We start from the raw sequence: 22,808 nt of genomic DNA, 5'->3' as shown, positions 1-22,808 counted from the left end.
TGGTTAAAAAGTTGAATTGTTACATACATAATTGAATGAAATTCTGTTATGAGGACCTCCTCATTTACAGGAAATATATATATTTATATATATATACAGGAAATATATACTATATATATATTTTATATATATACATTTGAGGAGAAATGCATTTGAGTAAAGAACAAAGAACAGAATATTAACAGGTTCATCTAGATGCTCCTTAAGATCATTTCTCTCTCAATGCCTAGTCCAAGGCTTGATGAGTAGGCCTCTGCTAGATGTTTGTGAGTGAGGTGGTCTCTGTGCCCAGGAATTGGTGTCTGTGGCCTTGGCTGCAGCTGCTGGTAGGGACACAGTGACCACTTGTGGGAGTCCACAGTTGGGTATGATTTACTGTGCAACAGCCACTGTAACATAAAAAGGGAATGTTTCTCTCACAAATCCAGTACAAAGATCTGCTTTCACTGATCACTTGATGGGGCAAAATTAATAAAATACATACATTTTGAGATCTACATTACTTTGTTATTTTGCCATAGAGAGGTAGTTAAAGGCTCTAAGTATGAATTTTGTTTTAGTTTACATTGCCTCTGGCTGTTCCAGGTATTTTTAAAAACATTCTTCCAGTAATTTAATTTATTTGAAAAATTTATTGAGCACCTACTATATGTTGGGTACTGTGAGGGAACAGTGTGAGTAGGCTCCACTTCTGCCCTCAAGGAGTGGATATTCCACATTTTTGAAAGGCTTCCTGTATGAAGGCACGCACTAGAGCAGCTGCCAGAATACAAGGATGAAGCAAACACATGCATTAACACTGAGTTAAGTGCAGTAAAGAAGTCTTAACAAAATGCTGGGAGAGCACAGAGAGGGCAGCGTCTTTGATTGGTAAGTTGGGAAAGGTTATACTTTTAGGAGGTGCCTTTTGCATTGAAGATGAGCAGATGTCAGTGGTTTGGGATTGGGGGAGAGCACATTTCTGGAAGAAAAACGGCCTTTGCAGAAGCACATGGTAGAGTCTGGAGAGTGTAAAGGTTAAGAGCACTGGCTCTGGAGTTAGACTGCTTGGGGACTAATCTCAGCTCTGCCGCTTATTTGCCTGAGGTCATACACTGGTTACTTAACTTCTCTATCAAAGAAACTCAGTAGTTGTGAAGATGAAAGAGAATGCATGCAGAGTACCTGGCTTATAGCAATTATTATTACTTCTAGAAATAATTATGATAATGGGAAAATAATCATTTCACTGTGTCTGGAGCATAGGATGTATTTGGGGGAGGTATGGCCAAACAATAAGAAAGAAGTAGTTTGGGGCCAGGTTTCTCTGTTTGTGACTGAAATATGTGTTAGTGGGAGTGGCCAGCCACCAAAGGATTTTAAGTAAATGAGTAACACCATGCAACTGTGTTAACAGAATAGAATAAAAATACTAATGGAAATATGAAGGGGACAAGACTGGACAGAATCCAGTGAAACAGTATTGGAATAGTTTGTAAAGATATTAGGAGCTAAGGTTGTATAATTGAAAGTGAAGAGGAAGGAATAATTTTGGAATATGATACTTCATAAGTAGAATTGACAAGACTTATGGTAGGAGGAGGAATAAAGAATGAGTCCTAAAATTCTTGGATGATGGGATGGACCTAGGAAAAATTAGAGAGCTAAGAATCAAAGTAGAGGAGCAGGTTGTGTGGGGAAGGATACTGACTTCAGTTTTGTACGTTTTTGGCACATTCACACGTATACACATAAAGAACCCACCTGGAGATCTGCTTCCTCTGACACCTGGGAGAGTAAGGGGCAAGAGATAAAAATTTGGGAGTCATTGGTGTATTGGAATATTCTTGGTACTTGATTTGGTATTCTAAGGAAAGCAGGAAAAGAGAAGAGAAAGTGTATATTATGTAACAGGCTCAATAAATATTTGTTGTGTGAATATAAGAACTCAAGGGACGTAGCTTAAGTGTGGGTGAAGGAAAACAAGTACAAGAAAAGAGGAGCAGTAGGGAGAAAACCAGAGAACTAGGAGGAGAGCGGTATGCTGTGAACTGAAAAAGGTCAAACATTAATGGCTAAGCTAATACCAATGTGTTGTCTGCTTTTCCTCCATGTGGTAGACCTTATCTGCCATGCTTAGTTCAGTTACTTTACCATTCTTAGCTATGTGCAGAATTCTGCTTTTAATGTGCATTTTAAAAATAAAGAGGTTGGTAGTAAAACAGGAAAACTATCTTAGCTAAGATTCTGCAGGATTTCTATCTCAGAAAATAAGAAAGCTAGGTACAATTGCTGGTGATGCATCTTTTCCCTTAGGTAGTCTCTTCCCCTCATCCGCTACTAAAGATAATTCAAAATTAAATAAATAATAGTATTTTTAATCTTTTCACTCAAAGGTGAAGTATGAAGTAACAGAAGATGTCTACACATCCAGGAAAAAACAACACCAGACCATGATGCATTATTTTTGTGCATTAAATACTCTTCAGTACAAAAAGAAAATAGCATTGTTAGAACCTCTACTTGGGTACATGCAAGCTCAGGTGAATACCGTACTGTGTTTTGGATTGTAACTGCCCTAAGAACTTTATATTAAGTTTGATTTTTATGTTAAATGTAAGGATATTATAAACTAAGGTCAAAATACTCATTTGTGTCTGTGTTTTTAAAGCATTTTTTAAAAATGTCATCAGAGTGCTATTTTAACAAAAGAGAAGGATTTTCCTTGCAAATGAAGATTTCAGATATTTTAGGGTAAATGAAACCACTTACCTTGTATTTAGACCTTACCCATTACAGTTGGGGACAGGGAACAGAAAGCTAAATGGATTCCGGAGCTACTCCAGTTGCTCGAGCTTCCACTCACTCTTGCTTCATAATAGATCTGAAAGAGAATGAACATGTTTGAGCTTGTCTCATGTTCCTTGCATACTTCCTGAGTTAAAATTAATGGACGAACTCCAAAGTATTCCACGAGTTGTACATCAGGAAGGAGGCTAGAAAATTCAATTTGGGTAACATAAGAGGAAATGGCAGTGCCCTGAAAGCAAGAGTTTCAAGAAATTTGAATGTTCCTTTGAATATGAGTGCTTATTATTCCTCAGATATAAATCTCACTTATCTTTGTAGTAAACATGAAATAGTTTATCCATATGACTTATTTGAAATGTTTTAAAATGTATTTGCCAATTTTAAAAACTTGCTTACCATATGCATATGTTCATATATAAGAGGATGCACAGTGAAATTTAAGTGTAGTTTCTTCACTGAGGTTGTATGCCCCGTAGATATCATTGTTAACTACAGCCTGTTTTTACACAGATGGTAATAATCCTTTATTTTTTACTTAACCATGTATGTTGGCAATTATTCATATGATTTACTCTCAGTATTTTGTTTATGTGTGTGTGTTTCTGTTGTTCAACCTCCCACTCCCACACCCTCTTGCCCCAGATAAGTTTCTTTAAGATGGGTTCTGAAAATCTCAATAACCAACTGGAAGAATTCTTAACTAATATTGGAACAAGTGTTCAGAAGTAAGTATTTTCTTCCTTAAAATTGAAAATGAAGTTATGAGAATAAGTTAACAGCTAAATACCATAATCTAAAAATATTTACCACTTAATTTCTGAGGGGCTGTTTTCCCTGTTTTCCCACTCGAGTGTTTCTCGAGCGGCTTGTGGATGCATCTTGGTCTTCTCATCATCTTTTCCACAGAATTTGAACTCTGTATTTCATAACAGTGTCAAATCTGATGGTATTTTATTGATTGTAAACTAAGTTTTATGCCTGAATATAACAGACATAATAATAATTATCCATAAGTGAATTATCTTCACAATTATCTGAATTGTAGGGGATGGATGGGAGATTACTAAATAAATCTTGATTTCCAAACCATTAAAGAGAGAAAGAAAGCAGTTCTAATAAGGTTCAAAGTCTGAACAGTGATGTGGTTAATCTGCATTATGGAGGGAGATGAAAATGATTATTGTTTTAAAGGCACAGGACAGAGCAGTTTGAAAATTCCTCCAAAGTGAGTCATTCAGTGTGGCTTCATTAGTTTTGGAATTTAGTATTGTTTGCAAAATATCTGAGTTTCAAATAAAAAGTAAAGCTGCTTTTTATAACACGACACTTTAACCACCCATGCCACTCTTTTCTCTCTAGGAAAATATACACAGAACAAATATACAGATAAACGAGATTGGTAAGGAGTTCTTTGTCTGTGGTGGTTGGTAGTAAATAATCTGATCTCTCTGTTAGTGTTCGCAGGGAAATGGACAATGATGTAGAGACCATGCAGCAGACAATAGAGGATTTGGAAGTAGCAAGTGACCCCCTATATGTGCCTGACCCAGATCCCACAAAATTTCCTGTTAGTCGAAACTTAACCCGAAAGGCTGGATACCTTAATGCTAGGAAGTAAGAAAACTATTGTTATTTTCATATATTGTGTATCAATTAAGGTAATAGCAAGTGAGTATAATATATAATTGATATCTCCAAATTGTTTTGCTTTTAGTAAATTTTGAATCTTTTTACTAAGATCCCTGTTAGTATTTATGCCAACTTTTTGAGATGAGGTACGTGAATAATTTTCAAAAGTAAAATTCTATTTAGATATTTATCAAATGATTTAGAATTATTTTAAAAAGTGAAACCAATTTGAGTTTAAATAAATCTAGCATAACACGTGAATGCTATTAAATATCATTATCATGCTTTAAAACATATGTAATTACACCATCAAGTCAGATTTTAGTTTTTACCTGAAGATAGGATAAAGCAAGTTAACCCTAGCAGTAAAATACATTCTTTTGTCTTGAATTTACTCCCTTGAAAGTTGGACTGTATGTCATGGAGCATCATTATAACAGCTGTAATTTGATCATTTCCAGCCCTGTTTTGGAAATATATACACGCACACTCACACAAGTGGGTCGCATATGTGAATTTATTTTAGAGACTGAAAAACTGATGTTTATGTTTCCTAGGCACCTTGGTGCCTTTTTGCAAGGTGATTCTTCGTGATGTGCTTTATCTTTAGCTTGTGTCTGGCTTATGATGAGATTTTAGATGTGTTGTTATTAAAGAGTGAATGTACTTTCTTCATTTAGTAAAACAGGCTTGGTGTCATCGACCTGGGACAGACAGTTTTACTTCACACAGGGTGGAAACCTAATGAGTCAGGCCCGTGGGGACGTAGCAGGAGGCCTGGCCATGGACATAGACAACTGTTCAGTAATGGCTGTGGACTGTGAAGACAGGCGATACTGTTTTCAGATCACTTCTTTTGATGGCAAAAAGTTAGTATTTTTCCTCACTATTAAAAAAACTGTCATATTTTAAAATACTGAAATGTAGGATAATTCCTTTTCATTTGGACACTGGGTGCATGTTTTAGAATTATGTGTTAAGATAATTTCCTTTTTAATCTTGTAGAAATTAGTTGCTTTTTCCTTTTTGACTTGGATAAACGATGTCTTAATATTTTGAGGTTGTCAAAGCGAGTTTATATGGTAAAGACCTGTGATTTCATGTTGAGACTGGTTACTGAAAATCCAGCATGGTATGGGGAAGACAGCACAAGTTAGTGGAAAGAGCTCCAACCTTGGGGTCAGAAAGTTCAAGTTCTGCATCCACTACCTACTTTGTAGTCTTAGACAAGTTACCTCACCTCTCTGAGCTTCATATTTCTATGTAAAATGGGGGTGGGGGAGTCTTCATTTCTATTTTATGAATTGTTATGAAGAATAGAAATCTAACATATGTAATGTGCCTAGCATGTAGTAGGTGCTAATAATATTTTTAAATGTTAATCAGATATTTCTGATCAAATTAATTATTTAGGCCATTAATGTTTATATGCCATTTTTTAAACTTTTGTTACCTTTGCATTAAACAAGAATCCCACAGAGTAGTTTTTAAAACAAATTTTTGAGAAGCATAGAAAAATATAAAAAAGTATATGGAAAAAAGCTATAATCTCACTAATCAGAAGCAATAATTAAGTTTTTGGTCATTGCCTTACAGTTTTTATTTTTTATTCTGAGTACATTTTTAAAATAGTTGAGGAAATACTGAATGTTTATTTCATATTCCTTCTATAAACATATAATGAATATCAGTTACTGTGTGTCATTTATCACACTAGATATTGGGAGTCCCTGTGTTCATTTGTCAAAATTACCAAATTGTTCACGTTACTGGATGTATTTACATTTTCGTATTTTTGGTTTTTTGCTAATGCTTAACTTGATTTCCCATTTCACATTCCTGGTGTGATACAAAATTAGTGAAAAAAATTTTTTTCTCACTCTTGAAATACTAACATCTATAGAAAAGCTACGTATCCCTATGTTAGTGATTAATATATTGAAGTTTTATTTAACCATATTATTCAAGGAAAAATAAATAATGAAGTAAAATTAGTGTTTTCTATTACAAACACTGATTTATATTTGAAATACATATGGTAAGTGTCAGAAAGTTCAAATGCATTGTCTTAGTGTCAGTGTACCTTTGTTATAAGCTGTCTTCTGAAAACCAGCACATTTCTTTTTTGGTACATAAATTCTGAGTCCTGATAGCTCTGGTAGTCTCCTTTCCCTAAGATACTGGTTGGTTATGTGTTTTCCATTTTGTTTTTCATTTATTTCTGTTTTTTGGATACTGATTGTTTTTATGTGTATCTTTAAAGATAAAAATTTCTCACCCATGTTAAAAGTACTTTAGGAAAAAGTTGACTGTCAAGCTTTTTCTCTCTTTTTTTTTTTTTCAGGTCTTCAATTTTGCAAGCAGAGAGTAAAAAAGACCATGAAGAGGTAAAATTTTATCTCCTTAATTTCTTTAGCATCATCTTAAGATATTTTTCTGATGACAAAACATATTGATGTATTCATTATAGAAATTTGGAAAGTCCTAGTTAATTAAGAATCTTTTTTTCATAAAAGTCTATTGTCCTCAAGCAACATTCTTAAGTTTCACATGGAATTTTATAACTGGAGCTTTAAGGAGAGACCTTAGAGATCATCTCTTGCTGTCTTTTTAAAAGCTCAGATTCAGAAATGACCTTGTGACTGCTGCTTGCTGGCAGGCTGTTAGTATCATGAGGCGAGTTTAATTTATTCCTTTCTCTTAACACTGAGACAGTATTAGCTGCATTAAGAACATAGTGGCAGCAGATATGGCATGGCAGGAAGCAACTAAAGCTTAAAACCTTGGAGAAATGAAAGACAGAAAAACAAAACTTTGGGAGTGTTTGTTCTTCCTCGTGAGTCTTTTGTTTTTGGCTCCATTTTTACTTGTAGTACACCAAATATGGAAGGTAAGTTACTACCAAGAACTGATGGTTCAAAAACTTTGTCTTGAGAAATCTTCTATGAAAATATACTCCAGGTTGATTTTGAGCCATTTTATCTGGTATTATATAATTGTTTTGGTAAAAGACAGGTTAGAAATTATATAGAAATTAACTTTTATTTACTTCTTATGGGAAAGAGTAGATATTAAAACTTGCTTTTGGTCTCTGAGGAATACAGACATATGTCTGCTCTTTGCAGGGTTTACCAAACAACATTAGTTTAGCTTTGTGAGGCTCCCCAGGCACTTCGACTCCTTAAGAGTGAAGCAGAGGATGTGGGGCAGGGAGTGCTTTCTGTGTTATTTATAAACCTGAAAGGGAAGTATGTAAAATACGTTCACAAGGAATATATTTAGCTCTTAACTTTTTTTACATTGGTATTAATCATGATATCTGAGTCCAGACTGTCTCGTTTGGTGAGGATTAGAGGGAGATGTGATATAAAAAGATAAATATAGACTATTAGATTATAACTTAACATGATAGCTATATTTTTTATTTTCTTGTATGAAGTAAACTTGGCATTTAAAAATGACAAATCTGTTCATTGTTCTGTGATACCTTCAAATATTGTACATATATGTGCTTTTGTATATAGGAAGGTATTTATCTTATAAGAAAGATTATATGTTACTTCTTATAGTTAAACTTCTATGTCAGTTAAATATTGAACATTCTCTTTTAGAAAGGAAGAATTGTAGAAAAAAATGTTAATCATATTTTTTGTTTTTTCCTCTTGCAGTGGATCTGTACAATAAATAACATATCTAAACAAATATATTTAAGTGAAAACCCAGAGGTAATATTTTTGTTTTATATATCCAGATCTGGCAAAATTCTGTGGCTTGTATGGCTTTTATTGTATTTTCTCAAGTTCTATGATCTTTTAATTTGCCCCTGAATGGGGAGTTTTAATATATCATGAATAGAATGAGTATCTGGACTTCCTAGAACAATAAATTATTTCAGAAGGTACTGAAATCAGTCAGCAAACAAATGTTAAGTAGGCATCAACCTTGTGTTTAGCACTGTGTTGAGCACCGTCAAGAAAGGGGATACAAAAGAAAAATAGGCGATGGCCTGTGCCCTCCAGGAGCTGATGTATGTGGGAATAGAAAACTGAAAATTTAAGTAACGTTTCATATAAACTGAAAGTGTGTGGTGATGACTGAAAGCTTAAGATTTCAGAACATTAAGATCAGTGTGGATTTTAGGTTTAGAGAAGACTCTGTGGAGATGGCAGAAACGTGAGCTGTGTAGGATTTATCCAGATTTTTAGGAAAAGAGAAGACATTGCAGATAAGAGAATAAAAACAAAAGCACAAATGCAGAAAGATGTGTTTATGAAATTAGTTGTGTAATTAGAATTGAAGGGTCTTGTTGGAGAAAACAGAAAACTGAAATGTGCATATCCATCACCTGGGGATCTTGTTAAAATGTAGATTATGTTTCCGTAGGTCTGGGGTGAGGCAGCCTGAACTCTCAAGTTTTGCCACTTATGCTTTGAGTAGTGGGTATCAAATCAGATGAACTCAGCAGAGTAGACAGAGCTGTAGATGCAGTCCAAACATAGAGACAGAACCTGGGGTGCACAGAACTCTGGAAGGAATCAAATGAGTCCATACTGCAGTGGAGTTGGGAAAAGACTTGGCTTAAGAAAGAAGCCATCTGACCTCTGCCAGTCCGTGGCTGTGAACCTGGCTGCCTCCCAGGGCTGTTTGGGGCTGATGAGGGGCCGGGGGTCGGGGTTAAGATTTCAGTTGAGGCAGAGCAGGGCTAATTTCTCTAGAAACCCCCCACCCTTCTAAGTCTTAAACTGTTGTTGGTGTAATGGTTGATTAGACAGGACTGTTAGGGGACAGGTAGGAGGCCATTATAGTTCAGGTATGAATTGAGGGTCTAAACATGGTGGTAACCTGAGGGAAGAGAAGAATGAATCATAGAGACAGGTAAAAAGAAATTGACTGGACTAGTTAGTAACTGATATAAAGGATGAAGAAACTGACCAGTATAAAGGATGAAGGGGGTTTTAAGCCAAGTGAAGGGAAGAACAATTTGGAAAAGAAGAGTTCTGTTTTTATCATAATGGTTTTGAGATGCCATCCAGGATACATAGGATTTCGATGCCTAGACTTATAGGAAGTAAAAGGAAACTTAAGTTATAATGTTGTGAAGTTAATTATGTATCTTAATACTAAGAGAATGTGGAACTACTTTAGTAACTTCATTTTACATTTTAAGTGTAACTTAAGAATGTTCTGACAATTCAGAGAGTTATATTTAAACTTTTGGTTTTCTTGCTTTACTAATTAGTCCTTTTAAAAAAAAAATAGGAAATTGCTGCACGAGTAAATCAGTCAGCTTTGGAAGCTGTCACTCCTTCCCCATCTTTTCAGCAGAGGCATGAGAGCCTGCGGCCAGCAGGGTGAGTTACCAGAATGTGGATTATTTAAAGAACTATATGGGCTATTGAAAGTGTTAGCAAACATTTTAGTAATGCTAGTTACATTAGTATAAAATAGTTCTATAAAACGTATTTTCAAATTGGTAAATTCACCAGCAAGAGTGCTAAATAAATGATGATTCCAAATTTCCCTAGTGTTTATCACTAGGTTAAAGTGATTTATGTTTCTGAATTTAGTAATTGGAAAGAAAGAAGTCTTTTGGTAAAGTAGGTGTGATTTGGGATTGTGCTTATTAAAATTTGTTCTTTTCATCAACTTATAAAATTGTATTTTCTTTTCTCATAGTTTAAATATTTAATTTCCAAGAAAGAAAACTAAATGCAACACCTTGCTGTTTTCTTCTGTGCTTTAGACAGTCTCGGCCTCCGACAGCGCGAACCAGCAGTTCAGGATCCTTAGGATCTGAGTCCACAAATTTGGCTGCCCTCTCTCTAGATTCTCTCGTTGCCCCAGACACCCCAATACAGTTTGACATCATTTCTCCTGTGTGTGAAGATCAGTCTGGCCAGGCAAAAACCTCTGGCCAGGGAGGCAGGTGGGTTGTAGATAGGTCTCTAAGGCTGTAAGGCTTATGAATCCATTTCTGCAGTTGAGAGCCATCTCTCACATATCTTATGTGTCAGCTGTGTTTTACGGTCTTTGTTTAATTACCTAACAGAATTTTGATAGTCGGAGAAGAATCATGCAGGCTTTTCTCTGGTTTTTTTGCCTCAGTTAAATGAGTTAAGATAATTTAGTTTTAAAAATATTCAGTTGTTTATCAGATATACTTCTAAGGTATTTACTCTTAAAATTACAGAAGAAAGTAGACAGTTCAATCTTTATGTCCTGACTATTTTTAAAATTCTTGAGAGTAGTACATGTGCTGTCAGTTTGTTAGAAAATGTTATCTTGTGTCAAAATAAGAAATCTCCAGGAAGGAACTAAAACATTGTCATGCTGTGAATTACTAATGAGTTATCTTTTGTTTATATAATGAGAAACCTTTGTCATAGCAGTTAAAATTTTTCTTTGGCTATAGATGAAGGAAACGTGGCTTAAAGCAAGTCATTTATTAAGTAGATTGGGCACCTAATAAATTGATAATGTAGTAATTTGGATATATATGGCTGTGACCAAGAAAAGATAATTTACATTTGATCACAGAAATATACTTAGCATTTGATATGATAGGTCAGATACGTATTAGGGAGATCAATTTCAGGTTATCTTAAAGCCAGTGTTGTTTTGGAACCACTTAGCTCTCTGTTTGCTTACCAAACCTACTTTGGATTGTACTTTTCTTCCTTCATTGTGGGTGTGTCATGAGCCAAGCACACTAAGGAGGGCGGTAGCTTCCATCTCTAGTTAGCTTTTCTTCTTGCATTCTGTTACATATGCCTTGAGAAATACAGGTTTAAAACTAGAAAATGTTCAAATTATTATAGTTAAATTGAGACATGTACTTAGAGAACCTAAAAAAAGGCTTTTTACAATCCAAGGAAATTCCTGGCATTTTTCTCATGTAGCTAAAGTTGAAGCAAAATCAGCGATTCCTCTGTCCTACTTTATTTAAGTTCAAGAACTTTCGCAGCATGGTTTATTATGATGTTGATTTTTGTGTGTCTGTGGCGAAACATCCAATCTGCCTGCATCTTCTAAAATATATCAACTTTGAGTTCAGCCTGTTAACTTAGTGTGAGGGCAGGGGCCTTCAATACAAGTAAGTTGGTCATCAGTAGTGTTCCCTTAACAGGAAGGGGTATTTTGGAGCTTTTTTAAAATGTACAAGGTTTTGTGGCCTTTAGTTTTTAACTTTGGGTTCAATAATTGGGATTCCTTCTATGTGGCTCAGGTAACTAACCACTGTCATAATTTTTAAAAATACTTTTCAGACGTACAAATCCATTTGGAGAATCTGGAGGAGGTACAAAATCTGAAACTGAAGGTAAAACAAGTGTAGTATTCTTATATTTTAGAAATTCTCAGAGCAGTAAACCGTGTGAGGAATTTGTTGTTGACATTTGTTCTGCTGTATGCTGTTTTAATGGTATCTTTACTTCACAGTTTTCTCTTTTTACCCATAGTACACTTAAAGCAACATAATTTAATTGGACTTAAGATTTCATTATTCACACAAAATCATGGAATATCATACTTTTGACCTCACAGTCAAATTCTCATTGCATAAGATATCCTCTGACTTCTTCCTAACAGCTGTTTTCCTCTGGTTCTGGAGCATAACTTCTTTTTTTTTCCTTTCTCCCATAGCTGTTTACTTTGATGTAATTTCAAACTTACAGAAACACTGTAAGAATAGTAAAAGGAATTCTTTTTAACTCAGAACCACCAATTGCTGAAGCATAACCTTTTGCTATTTGAATATGAGATCTTAATTTTTCTATAACACGAACACTGTAGTTAGGATTTATTTCCAAACGCTTCTGCTACGTTGACTTTTTTCATTGGAAAACCTGAAGAAAGCAGTGTATTTTATTCCTTAGGGAAAGAAATGCAGGGTTTAAAAACACATGATGTACCGTGTTTTGTTGTAGATTCGATTCTTCATCAGTTGTTTATTGTCCGATTCCTTGGTTCTATGGAGGTGAAATCAGATGACAATCCAGATGTTGTTTATGAAACAATGCGCCAAATCTTAGCTGCCCGGGCCATCCATAACATCTTTCGTATGACAGAATCACATTTATTAGTCACTTGTGATTGCTTAAAGTAAGTAGTAACCTGTCTCTCAAAAAACTGTAGGAAAAAATGTTTACATAATTTTAGGCTGATTAAAGTGTGTCTCCTAAATTTTTAATTATTATTATAGGTTAATTGATCCACAGACACAGGTTACAAGGCTCACGGTGAGTTATACATGTTTAAAGCTTTATTTTAAGTCTCTTTCTACATATATTGATCTTAAATCTTTATAATAATCCCGATTCCATATATTCAGATATGGTAGCATGAATTATGATCGATCTTTAGGCTGTTACAATTGAGTCTATGGCCATCTCTCCAAAAAAGTTATAACATTCCATATACTTAAAGAATCAGTGCAGTCTGATGTGATACTTAGTGTTTATATTTATCCCTCAGTTAGGGAGCTTATATCATACTCTAAAGAAACTAACATTTAATTTAAGGAATTAAAAGGCCAACATGATTGAGTTTATTTTATAATTATCTATTTTGAAATAGCTGCAGGCATGTGCTTCTATTTAATCATTTAATAACACAGACCATTTTTGTTACTGAATATTACTTTGTAAAATGTGTTAATGACTAATAAATTCAGTATTCAACAACCTTTTAATTTTCTTGGCAATCCAAACCAAATATGACATTGTTTATTCTTGGATTACCATTCTATTAAGAAAAATAATTGACTTTAATGTTCTCTTTATGATATTAAATAACTTAGTACATGAGTTTGTCATATACGAGTGCTGTTTTAATGGTTTGAAAAATCCCATGTTTGCTTCTGATGTGTTCTGTGGCAGTTTCCATTACCCAGTGTAGTTTTGTATGCTACACACCAGGAAAATAGGAGGCTTTTTGGATTTGTTCTTCGCACCTCAGGAGGGAGAAGTGAAAGTAATCTGTCATCAGTCTGCTATATATTTGAATCAAACAACGAGGGTGAAAAGGTACATGGCTTTTCAAAATGTGTTTCTGTTGTGAAATACATATCATAGGCAAAATTCTTACTAAGATTTCTGGAGAAAACTCCCAAACTTTGCCTAGTCCAGCTGAGTTGCTTGACCAAAGCCTGTTATTCTGAAAAGAGCTGAGCTGATGGGTTGGGCCATCTGACTTCACAGACCTATATCTTCCTGGCCATTGATAGCTGGTGCAGTCTTCTGGCTTCATTAACTTATCCTGGAAATGCAAAATATTCCCATAATCAGCCATTTCCAAATGTCTTCAGCTTAGAATAGCAGCAGCAGCTGCTTGCTTTGTTCTTTGCAACTTTACCATCTCAGTAATGAATCTGAGATAACAAGAAGTGGGGTACTTGAAAGAGGTGAGAGCCAGCAGTGGAAGCTCACAGACTCTGAAGAAAATACACAAAGGCTTGGCTTTGGGACTGGAACATTCTTAAATCAGCTCTTGTTTGAAGCAGTGTATTATAATGAGTTATAAAACTAGTTACATTAGCCATTTAAATACTTGAAATTATTACTTTGATATAAGAACTTCCTGAGTTTTTCTTACTTTTTCCCCCTTTAGATTTGTGATTCTGTTGGACTGGCAAAACAGATAGCTTTGCATGCAGAACTGGTAAGAATCCAAGACAATTATCCAAGAACATTAACTAAAGTAATATAAGATCTTTCATATTGGCAAGTAAATAAAAATGATTTTGCTATGCAGTGTTAACAATAGATGCTATTGCTGATACATAGCATTTAGAATTTGGATAAATGGCTAACATTACAATATAAATTTTTGGTGTGCTTTCTTATATAAATGCAAATAATAATTTGAAAAGGTTACAAAAGTAATATTAATTGAAAAGTTAAAATTTAAAGTTATTTCATTTTTAATTCATTACTTGTATTCATCTGTTCTTCAGGATCGCAGGGCATCAGAAAAACAAAAAGAAATAGAGAGAGTAAAAGAGAAGCAACAGAAAGAACTCAGTAAACAAAAACAAATTGAAAAGGTATGTGGTCCTAATGTCTAGTACTTCTCTGACTAGATGTGATGTTTATGAAGAGTTTCCTTAATTCAGCACTGTGACTTTCATGTTGGAATTTTCAAGTGAAGGTCTGTTTCTGCTTGTTCAGCCACTTCATAACCAGATGATTCATAACATAGCAGAAAAGGATGACATCTGTCTTCTTGGCCACGTTGCGTGGCTTGTGGGATCTTAGTTCCCCGACCAGGGATTGAACCTGGGCCCTCGGCTGTGAGAGTGCAGAGTCCCAACCACTGGACTGCCAGGGAATTCCTGACATCAGTCTTCTGGTACAATGTTTACATTATAGTTATATTGACATGTAGTGTGACTTGCTGTTTAGCAAACATACTACATATTCCAGTACAGGTTGGAAGGTTGTCTCTCTCAAAGCAGGTCTTTTATTTTTTTTATTTTTTATTTTTTTGGGGGGTACACCAGGTTCAATCATCTGTTTTTATACACATATCCCAGTATTCCCTCCCTTCCTTGACTCCCCCACCTCGAGTCCCCCCCACCCTCCCCGCCCCAGTCCTCTAAGGCATCTTCCATCCTCGAGTTAGACTCCCTTTGTTATACAACAACTTCCCACTGACTATTTTACAGTTGGTAGTATATATATGTCTGTGCTACTCTCTCGCTTCGTCTCAGTTTCCCCTTCACCCCCGCCCCCTCCCATACCTCGAGTTCTCCAGTCCATTCTCTGTATCTGCATCCTTGTTCTTGTCACTGAGTTCATCAGTACCATTTTTAGATTCCGTATATGTGTGTTAGCATACAATATTTGTCCTTCTCTTTCTGACTTACTTCACTCTGTATGACAGATTGTAGTTCTATCCACCTCATTACATATAGCTCCATCTCATCCCTTTTTATAGCTGAGTAATATTCCATTGTATATATATGCCACATCTTCTGTATCCATTCATTTGTTGATGAGCATTTAGGTTGCTTCCATGTCCTGGCTATTGTAAAGAGTGCTGCAATAAACATTATGGTACAAGTTTCTTTTGGGATTATGGTTTTCTTTGGGTATATGCCCAGGAGTGGGATTACTGGATCATATGGTCGTTCTATTTGTAGTTTTTTAAGGAACCTCCAAATTGTTTTCCATAGTGGTTGTACCAACTTACATTCCCACCAACAGTGCAGGAGAGTTCCCTTTTCTCCACACCCTCTCCAACATTTGTTGTTTCCAGATTTTGTGATGATGGCCATTCTGATCGGTGTGAGGTGATACCTCATTGTGGCTTTGACTTGCATTTCTCTGATGATGAGTGATGTTGAGCATCTTTTCATGTGTGTGTTGGCCATCTGTATGTCTTCTTTGGAGAAATGTCTATTTAGGTCTTCTGCCCATTTGTGGATTGGGTTATTTGCTTTTTTGGTATTAAGCTTCATGAGCTGCTTGTATATTTTGGAGGTTAATCCTTTGTCCGTTGTTTCATAGGTAATTATTTTTTCCCATTCTGAGGGTTGCCTTTTAGTCTTGTTTATGGTTTCTTTCACTGTGCAAAAGCTTTTAAGTTTCATGAGGTCCCATTTGTTTATTCTTGATTTTATTTCCATGATTCTAGGAGGTGGGTCCAAAAGGATCTTGCTTTGATGGATGTCATAGAGTGTTCTGCCTATGTTTTCCTCTAGGAGTTTTATAGTGTCTGGCCTTCCATGTAGGTCTTTAATCCATTTGGAGTTTATTTTTGTGTATGGTGTTAGGAAGTGTTCTAATTTCATTCTTTTACATGTTGCTGTCCAATTTTCCCAGCACCACTTATTGAAGAGGCTGTCTTTTTTCCATTGTATACTCGTGCCTCCTTTGTCAAAGATAAGGTGCCCATATGTGTTTGGGCTTACTTCTGAGTTCTCTATTCTATTCCATTGATCTTCCTTTCTATTTTTGTGCCAGTACCATACTGTCTTGATCACTATGGCCTTGTAGTATAGTTTGAAGTCAGGAAGCCTGATTCCACCAACTCCATTTTTCCTTCTCAAGATTGCTTTGGCTATTCGGGGTCTTTTGCGTTTCCATACAAATCGTAAGATTTCTTGTTCTAGTTCTGTGAAAAATGCCATTGGTAATTTGATCGGGATTGCATTGAATCTGTAAATTGCTTTGGGTAGTACAGACATTTTCACGATGTTGATTCTTCCAATCCAAGAACATGGTATGTCCCTCCATCTGTTTGTGTCGTCTTTGATTTCTTTCATCAATGTCTTAAAGTTTTCTGCATACACATCTTTTGCCTCCTTAGGCAGGTTTATTCCTAGGTATTTTATTCTTTTTGTTGCAGTGGTGAATGGGAGAGTTTCCTTAATTTCTCTTTCTGCTCTTCCGTTGTTAGTGTATAGGAATGCAAGAGATTTCTGTGCATTAATTTTGTATCCTGCTACTTTACTAAACTCATCAATTAGTGTTAGCAGTTTTCTGGTAGAGTCTTTAGGGTTTTCTTCAAAGCAGGTTTTTTAAGAAGAGGTATATGTATATGGCTTTCATCAATGGTAGTTAAGTACATATACACATACACACACACATTTATATATGTATGTGTGTGTGTGTGTATATATATTAGAGAGGGGGAAGGGAAGGGATGTGGAATGATTCATTATGAGCCTTTTCTGTAGTTTATAGTGAGAGATAATGATGGCTTGAATGTAAGTTGTTGGCCATAAAAATGGAGAATAAAATGTTGACTTCTATAGAATTTCTAGAATGGTATCAAAATTTACTTTGGTGTTGTATTAGTTGTGTGTAGTCTTTCTTTTCAGTAAGTTGCCAGAATTATGCATACATATTTATGACAGAAGAGTTGAAGTGGCTCTCGTGTGTACTTAACTGCTTAGTTTCCCATTTGATTGCAAACAATTAACTTTAAGTTTCTTTTCTGTCTTTTCCGCTAGGACTTAGAAGAACAAAGTCGGTTGATAGCTGCTTCCAGTAGACCAAACCAAGCCAGTAATGAGGGGCAGTTTGTTGTCCTTAGCAGTAGCCAGTCAGAAGAGAGTGATTTGGGAGAAGAAGGAAAGAAGAGAGAATCAGAAGCATAAACTAATCCTTACTTTTTGGTTGATGTTCCCCTCCCCCCCCACCCAGAATTTGTTGACAGTTTCTATGGTGAAATGGCACAAGGTTACAACAATGTTGAACTGTCAAGGAGGAGACTAAAATTTATATTTGCTTGTTTATTTTAACTTCATTTTTTAAACTAAGATTGACCTTGATAACTTAGGTTTGCATTGATTTTTTTTTCTCCTTAGAAGTAATACACTATGCAGTAACTTCCGATTCCACATGTCTAAAAGAAACCTGTTCATATCCCTGAAGTAGATTGCTGAGGAATTACAGTTGCTCAAGCCTTTTCTTCCTTCAGATTGTGAACTTACCACCTTGCATTGTAATTGGCTGTGACCACGAGAAGTCATTTATTCTACAGCTTCAGATACAGATATGCTCCCTCTCTCTCATTAGCAACATTTTGCTGGCAGTGAGGAAGCTTTTGACTGAATAGGTTTAAAATCCTTATACAGAGAATTTTACAAGTTTGCAAATATTTTAACAATGTTAAATGTGCAATAGAACTTTTACAAAATAATTAGAATAGAGATTTTAGATTTAAGGTTTCAAATTGTGGCAGGTGGTACTGTTGATTTCAGGGCATTTTCTTGGATTGTCCGAATTTCCCTGATGTACTACACCTGATGCCAATGGGAAAGAAGCTTAAGTGTCTTTAGTTCAAGATTGCTACAGCCCTTGGCATTTTATTATCACATTCTTAGTTCTCAGGTTGGGACTTGAATTATTGCTGCAGAGCAGTAATGGTTAAAATAAGATTTTGGAATTTATTAAAAGGGATTTTTTGTTGTTCAGATATATAGATTAGGATTTACATGTAAAGATGTTACAGGATAAATTGTATTTTCTGCATTATATGAAATAATTTTTATTGAAAATCAAGCGACATTTAGAAAGAAGTTCTATAGCAATTATGTTTCCTGCTTAAAGTAAAAATTCCCAGAATTTAGTTTAAAAATGTAATCTTTTAAATTTCAGACTGAAACCCACAGTATTTTCATAATTCCATGTTTTTATAAAATTCTGATCACCACTTTATATCCATGAAGGCAAATAATATATGAGAATAGAATAATTTGCACTAATTATTGTAAATACTTGTCCTCTTTAAATGAGTAGAGTAAAAGGTCTAACTCCATGAAAGGTTGAAAAGCAGTTGAGTGCTTGGTATAGGAGAGTCAACCCAGGTAGTATTTTAACCTGGTGCCAGGGTTAAAATGACATTTCTCTACTGCCTAATTCTGTCACGACTTGATTTTTTTTTTAACTTGGATTTTTAACATTGCTGATAGAAATTATGTTCCTGTGTTTCACATGTAAAAGTATATATGGCCAAGTTAAATATATTGAATAAAATATTTTACATAGTCATGCATTTAAAATATTCAAGAGATTAGCCACTAAGACTGATTTTACATGGGAAAAGCCTTTTGTTATTTGACATATAGTTTTTTTCTTCTTAGTTCTTATTTAGAAATGGCATCTAGTTCTCACAATATAGTGTGGCGGTTTCACACTGTATATACATTATTTTCTGTAGGAATGGGATAGATAATTACACATAGGATCATGATTTTTTTAAATCATGTGCCAAATGGGAATAATAATTAATAATCATTATTTTGAAGCCTTATGTTACCAAAACATATAGTAAAAAAGTAAAACTTTATGGAATACTTTTTAAAAAAAGTTTATTTTGTCCTTGCTAAAGGGAATGCTTTCACAAGTAGTTTGTGTATATCATTCCTTTTGTAGAAATTGAAATTTCTTCTGTGATCAGCATTTGCTTAGTCATGGCAGGTCCTGCTTTTAAGACCTTTTTGAGAATTAGTAAGCTTTTTGTTTCAGTAAGTCGTTTGCTTATTCTATAAAGTTGTCACCTCACTTAGTTCAGGTGTAACTTGTCAGCCACCATGCAAGGAAGGTGGTCAGCATTAGGAGGTGGTTTTGCTAGGATGGTGCTTTGCGTGGTAGCCTAGTGCTGCCCTTGGTGGGCACTCTGGGTCAAAGTGTAGGCTAAAGTTAAGGGTACCGGCAGACTTAGGGATGCTGGACAGACTTGTGGCTCCTTTTCAGTCATGTTTTGATAGGAATTTCCACAATAACACACCCATGTCCATAGGTCAGACCAAAATGCATTCCAGTGCCAAATAGAAGTCATGTGTGGATTTAACAATTTTAGATGATTCAACTTCTGTTCACTTACTGTAGAACCATTTGAACTATTCCATTACTGCAGATATTTAAGCATCAACTTTAATAAATTCTGTTTTGTTTAAATAAGGCTCCCTTGGGGCTTCCTAGGTGGTGCAGTGGTTAAGAATCCGCCTGCCAATGCAAGGGACACAGGTTCGATCCCTGCTCCAGGAAGATCCCACATGCCATGGAGCAACTAAGCCCGTGTGCCAAAAAAACAAAAAACAAAACAAACAAACAAACATAAATAAATAAGGCTCCCCATGGATTTCTGCATAATGTTAAAGCTGCATAAAGCTGATCTTTGTTACCCTTTGAAATCCCTTCAAGCTTTTGGATGCTTTGGTGGTAATTTAATTATATTTGGGAATATCTCAGATTCAAACTTGCACTTAATGGTTTTTAGAAATTAACAAAACTGATTGTTTAAAAGAAAAGAAATTAAGTCTCCCTAATTCTGCTAGGCACTCTTACTACCTATGTCAACAGTACTTTTGTAACTATGGTAATGAAGTCAATAGATAGGACACTAATTATTCCTTTTCCCTTGTAAAATTGAGAAAATTTGCTAACAAGGGGCTGAAACTATTACCTTGAACACAGTTCCCAGTCTAGTTTTTGCCATGTCTACAATGATTACTTTGTGTTTAATTTCAAAAGACTTGTCAGATTCCACAGTCTAGAGGTGGTATATTTATGTTACCTTTATGCTTCAGAAAAGGACAGTAGGGTGTGCATGCCGTTCTGCGTAACATGTAATCATGTGTGGTAAAGGCATCTGAGTTGATTTTGAGTTATACATAGGAACTGCAAGTATTTAAGGTTTGAATCTTCTTATACATGCTGACAGACCCTAAGAGCCTGTGTTTTGCAAAACCTCTGCCACCCAAATTAATAAAATGAAAATATTAACATTGGTTTTGATAACAACCTAGCATTCAAACTGTACTTTAAATATTCAAACACACTGATTGTAGCAAGCAAGCTTTTGACTTTATTTTTATCAAGTTTGGCTTACTCTTCTTTCATGAGATTTTTTTCTTCTGTATTAATAATACATAAAAATTGAAACTGGAATTAGATTATACTTTTTAACAAATCTCTTGTGGCTGTACTCATATGTAGTTTACTTAGGTTAATATGAGAACTGGGGATTAAGTTATAACTAATGTGCAAAACCGCTTTGTATATTTGGTGATTTTGTAATGTAAGTGAATTGGTTAATTCTTATTTCACTGATATTATTAATCATGCATATACAATGAAAAATTATGCTACATTTCCCTTTAGAATTAAATTTGAAGAACTTGACTTTATGTAATGGTGGTATACATGTGGAGTGGAGAACTTATTTTTTCATTTTGTCAAAATAAGTATTCCTGACAAGGCTTCAGGAAATATGCTGTTAGGAGATTTTTAATGTATAATAAAGTCCATGATTTTTTTTTATAGTCTTTTTTTGTATGAAATAGTTGATATATACTCTGAATTTTACTTCTCCAAGTAATTTCAATGATGCTTAACAATTGAGCTTTTTCTTAATCTATTATGACGCTTTTATTACACATCTAACCCTATTGCAATTCCATAACAGCTAAAATGGAAAAAAAAGTCACTTATGGGGAAATAATACTAATTCATATCTAATGACTTTTTTTCCTTTTAGAAAAATTAAGAGACTTTTCAATAGACATGTTACAATGTATACTTACAATAGGACTTTTGGTCCTATTCAAAGAAATTCCTGTAACTTAAAGGGCCAGGTTACTGTGTACACAAGCGTAAGTGGCTTGGGCCTGTCGTTTTATTACTAATGCATATTCATCCCCTGTGCTCTTTATGGTTTCCTAGAGCACTTACCAAGTTCTGTTCTTCTACGGGCAGTTTCTGTTTTGTTTTGAATTTTATAAAATGTATACACTTGTAGAAGGTCCAGGGAGTGGATGAAATTAACTTTAGAATTATGTAATTTATCTAGGTGCATGTATATTCTAAATATATTTGTATATTGACATACATATAATCTAGCACTCATTTATAACCAGACACCACAATTTGATTTAAAAAAAATAAAAACTATTCATGCCAGCTAGTTCTGCAAATTTTTTATGTGAAAACTATATTATTAAAACTGTTTTAAGTCTGTGCTTACTGAAATAGTCTATGTAGCCATGAATCCCTACATCAGAAAGAAATCATATAACTTCAGTTTCCTTAAGAAGGACTGCATATATGCGGAATATAGAAAAATGGTACAAATCAACCGGTTTGCAAGGCAGAAATAGAGACACAGATGTAGAGAACAAACATATGGACACCAAGTAGGGAAAGCGGGGAGGGTTGGGGGGGAATGAATTGGGAGATTGGGATTGCCATATATACATTACTAATAAGAAAAAAAATACCAAATTGTACACTCTAAAAAAAGAAAAGGGACTATATTATGCTAAAAAAGAAAAAAAGTATGTTAAGACTAAACACGTAACCGTCATGCTGTAACTGGCTGGGCCTGTGGTCATCCTGCCTCTCTGTTCTGTTGATATGCCACATCATGGTGCACAGGTGTGGCTGAATGAATGTCTTCTCAGTTTCTTTCCTTACTTCACATACAGGAAACTGTATTTAAATGCAGCATAGAATATATAGAAATAACATTTTAAACTAACACCTGTAACTGCTTCTATCAGTGAGCCCCTCTTCTGTGTCTAGTACTGGACTAGGTTCAGTACAGAAATCATAAGCCATCATCCATTTGAAAACACTTATAACATCTGACACAAGCTCAATAGATTCAGTGCTTTGAGTTATGACTAATAGTATCCAAGGACCTCCCTGGCAGTCCAGTGGTTAAGACTCCGTCCTTCCAACACAGGGGGCGAGGAATCGATCCTTGGTCGGGGATCTAAAATCCCACAAGCTGCACAGTGTGGCCAAAAATAAATAAATTAAAAATTAAAGAAGATAAAACACTTTTAGTTTCTATTCCAGTGATCACGTTAACCAATAAATGGTAGCCCTTCAGGTTTTTGGGGAAAGAAGGAACACATGTATCCCATTAATGATGAA

General features: G+C 35.0%; 1 protein-coding gene across 4 annotated transcripts in view; it reads left to right on the top strand.

The window, feature by feature from the left end:
- Positions 1 to 22,808, top strand: part of APPL1 (adaptor protein, phosphotyrosine interacting with PH domain and leucine zipper 1) — a 53,813-nt gene that overhangs the window by 11,809 nt on the left and 19,196 nt on the right. For 2 of the 4 annotated variants that reach the window (XM_057706476.1, XM_057706475.1), the window contains 15 exons: positions 2,376 to 2,522; positions 3,433 to 3,515; positions 4,246 to 4,404; positions 5,100 to 5,288; positions 6,764 to 6,806; positions 8,088 to 8,144; positions 9,679 to 9,770; positions 10,163 to 10,345; positions 11,685 to 11,737; positions 12,345 to 12,519; positions 12,620 to 12,656; positions 13,296 to 13,442; positions 14,026 to 14,076; positions 14,372 to 14,461; positions 17,375 to 21,196. In XM_057706476.1, the coding sequence (XP_057562459.1) occupies positions 2,376 to 2,522; positions 3,433 to 3,515; positions 4,246 to 4,404; positions 5,100 to 5,288; positions 6,764 to 6,806; positions 8,088 to 8,144; positions 9,679 to 9,770; positions 10,163 to 10,345; positions 11,685 to 11,737; positions 12,345 to 12,519; positions 12,620 to 12,656; positions 13,296 to 13,442; positions 14,026 to 14,076; positions 14,372 to 14,461; positions 17,375 to 17,521 (1,653 nt within the window). In that variant the 3' untranslated portion in view covers positions 17,522 to 21,196. Of the gene's footprint in view, positions 1 to 2,375; positions 2,523 to 3,432; positions 3,516 to 4,245; positions 4,405 to 5,099; positions 5,289 to 6,763; positions 6,807 to 8,087; positions 8,145 to 9,678; positions 9,771 to 10,162; positions 10,346 to 11,684; positions 11,738 to 12,344; positions 12,520 to 12,619; positions 12,657 to 13,295; positions 13,443 to 14,025; positions 14,077 to 14,371; positions 14,462 to 17,374; positions 21,197 to 22,808 lie in introns of those variants that run through there. The other 2 variants (XM_057706477.1, XM_057706478.1) reach the window with 2 other exon arrangements.

This window comes from Hippopotamus amphibius, chromosome 13 (genome assembly GCF_030028045.1).
Source record: "Hippopotamus amphibius kiboko isolate mHipAmp2 chromosome 13, mHipAmp2.hap2, whole genome shotgun sequence".
Taxonomy (NCBI): Eukaryota; Metazoa; Chordata; class Mammalia; order Artiodactyla; family Hippopotamidae; genus Hippopotamus; species Hippopotamus amphibius.
Note: the sequence above shows the minus strand (reverse complement) of the source record. Positions and strands in the feature narration are given on the sequence as shown.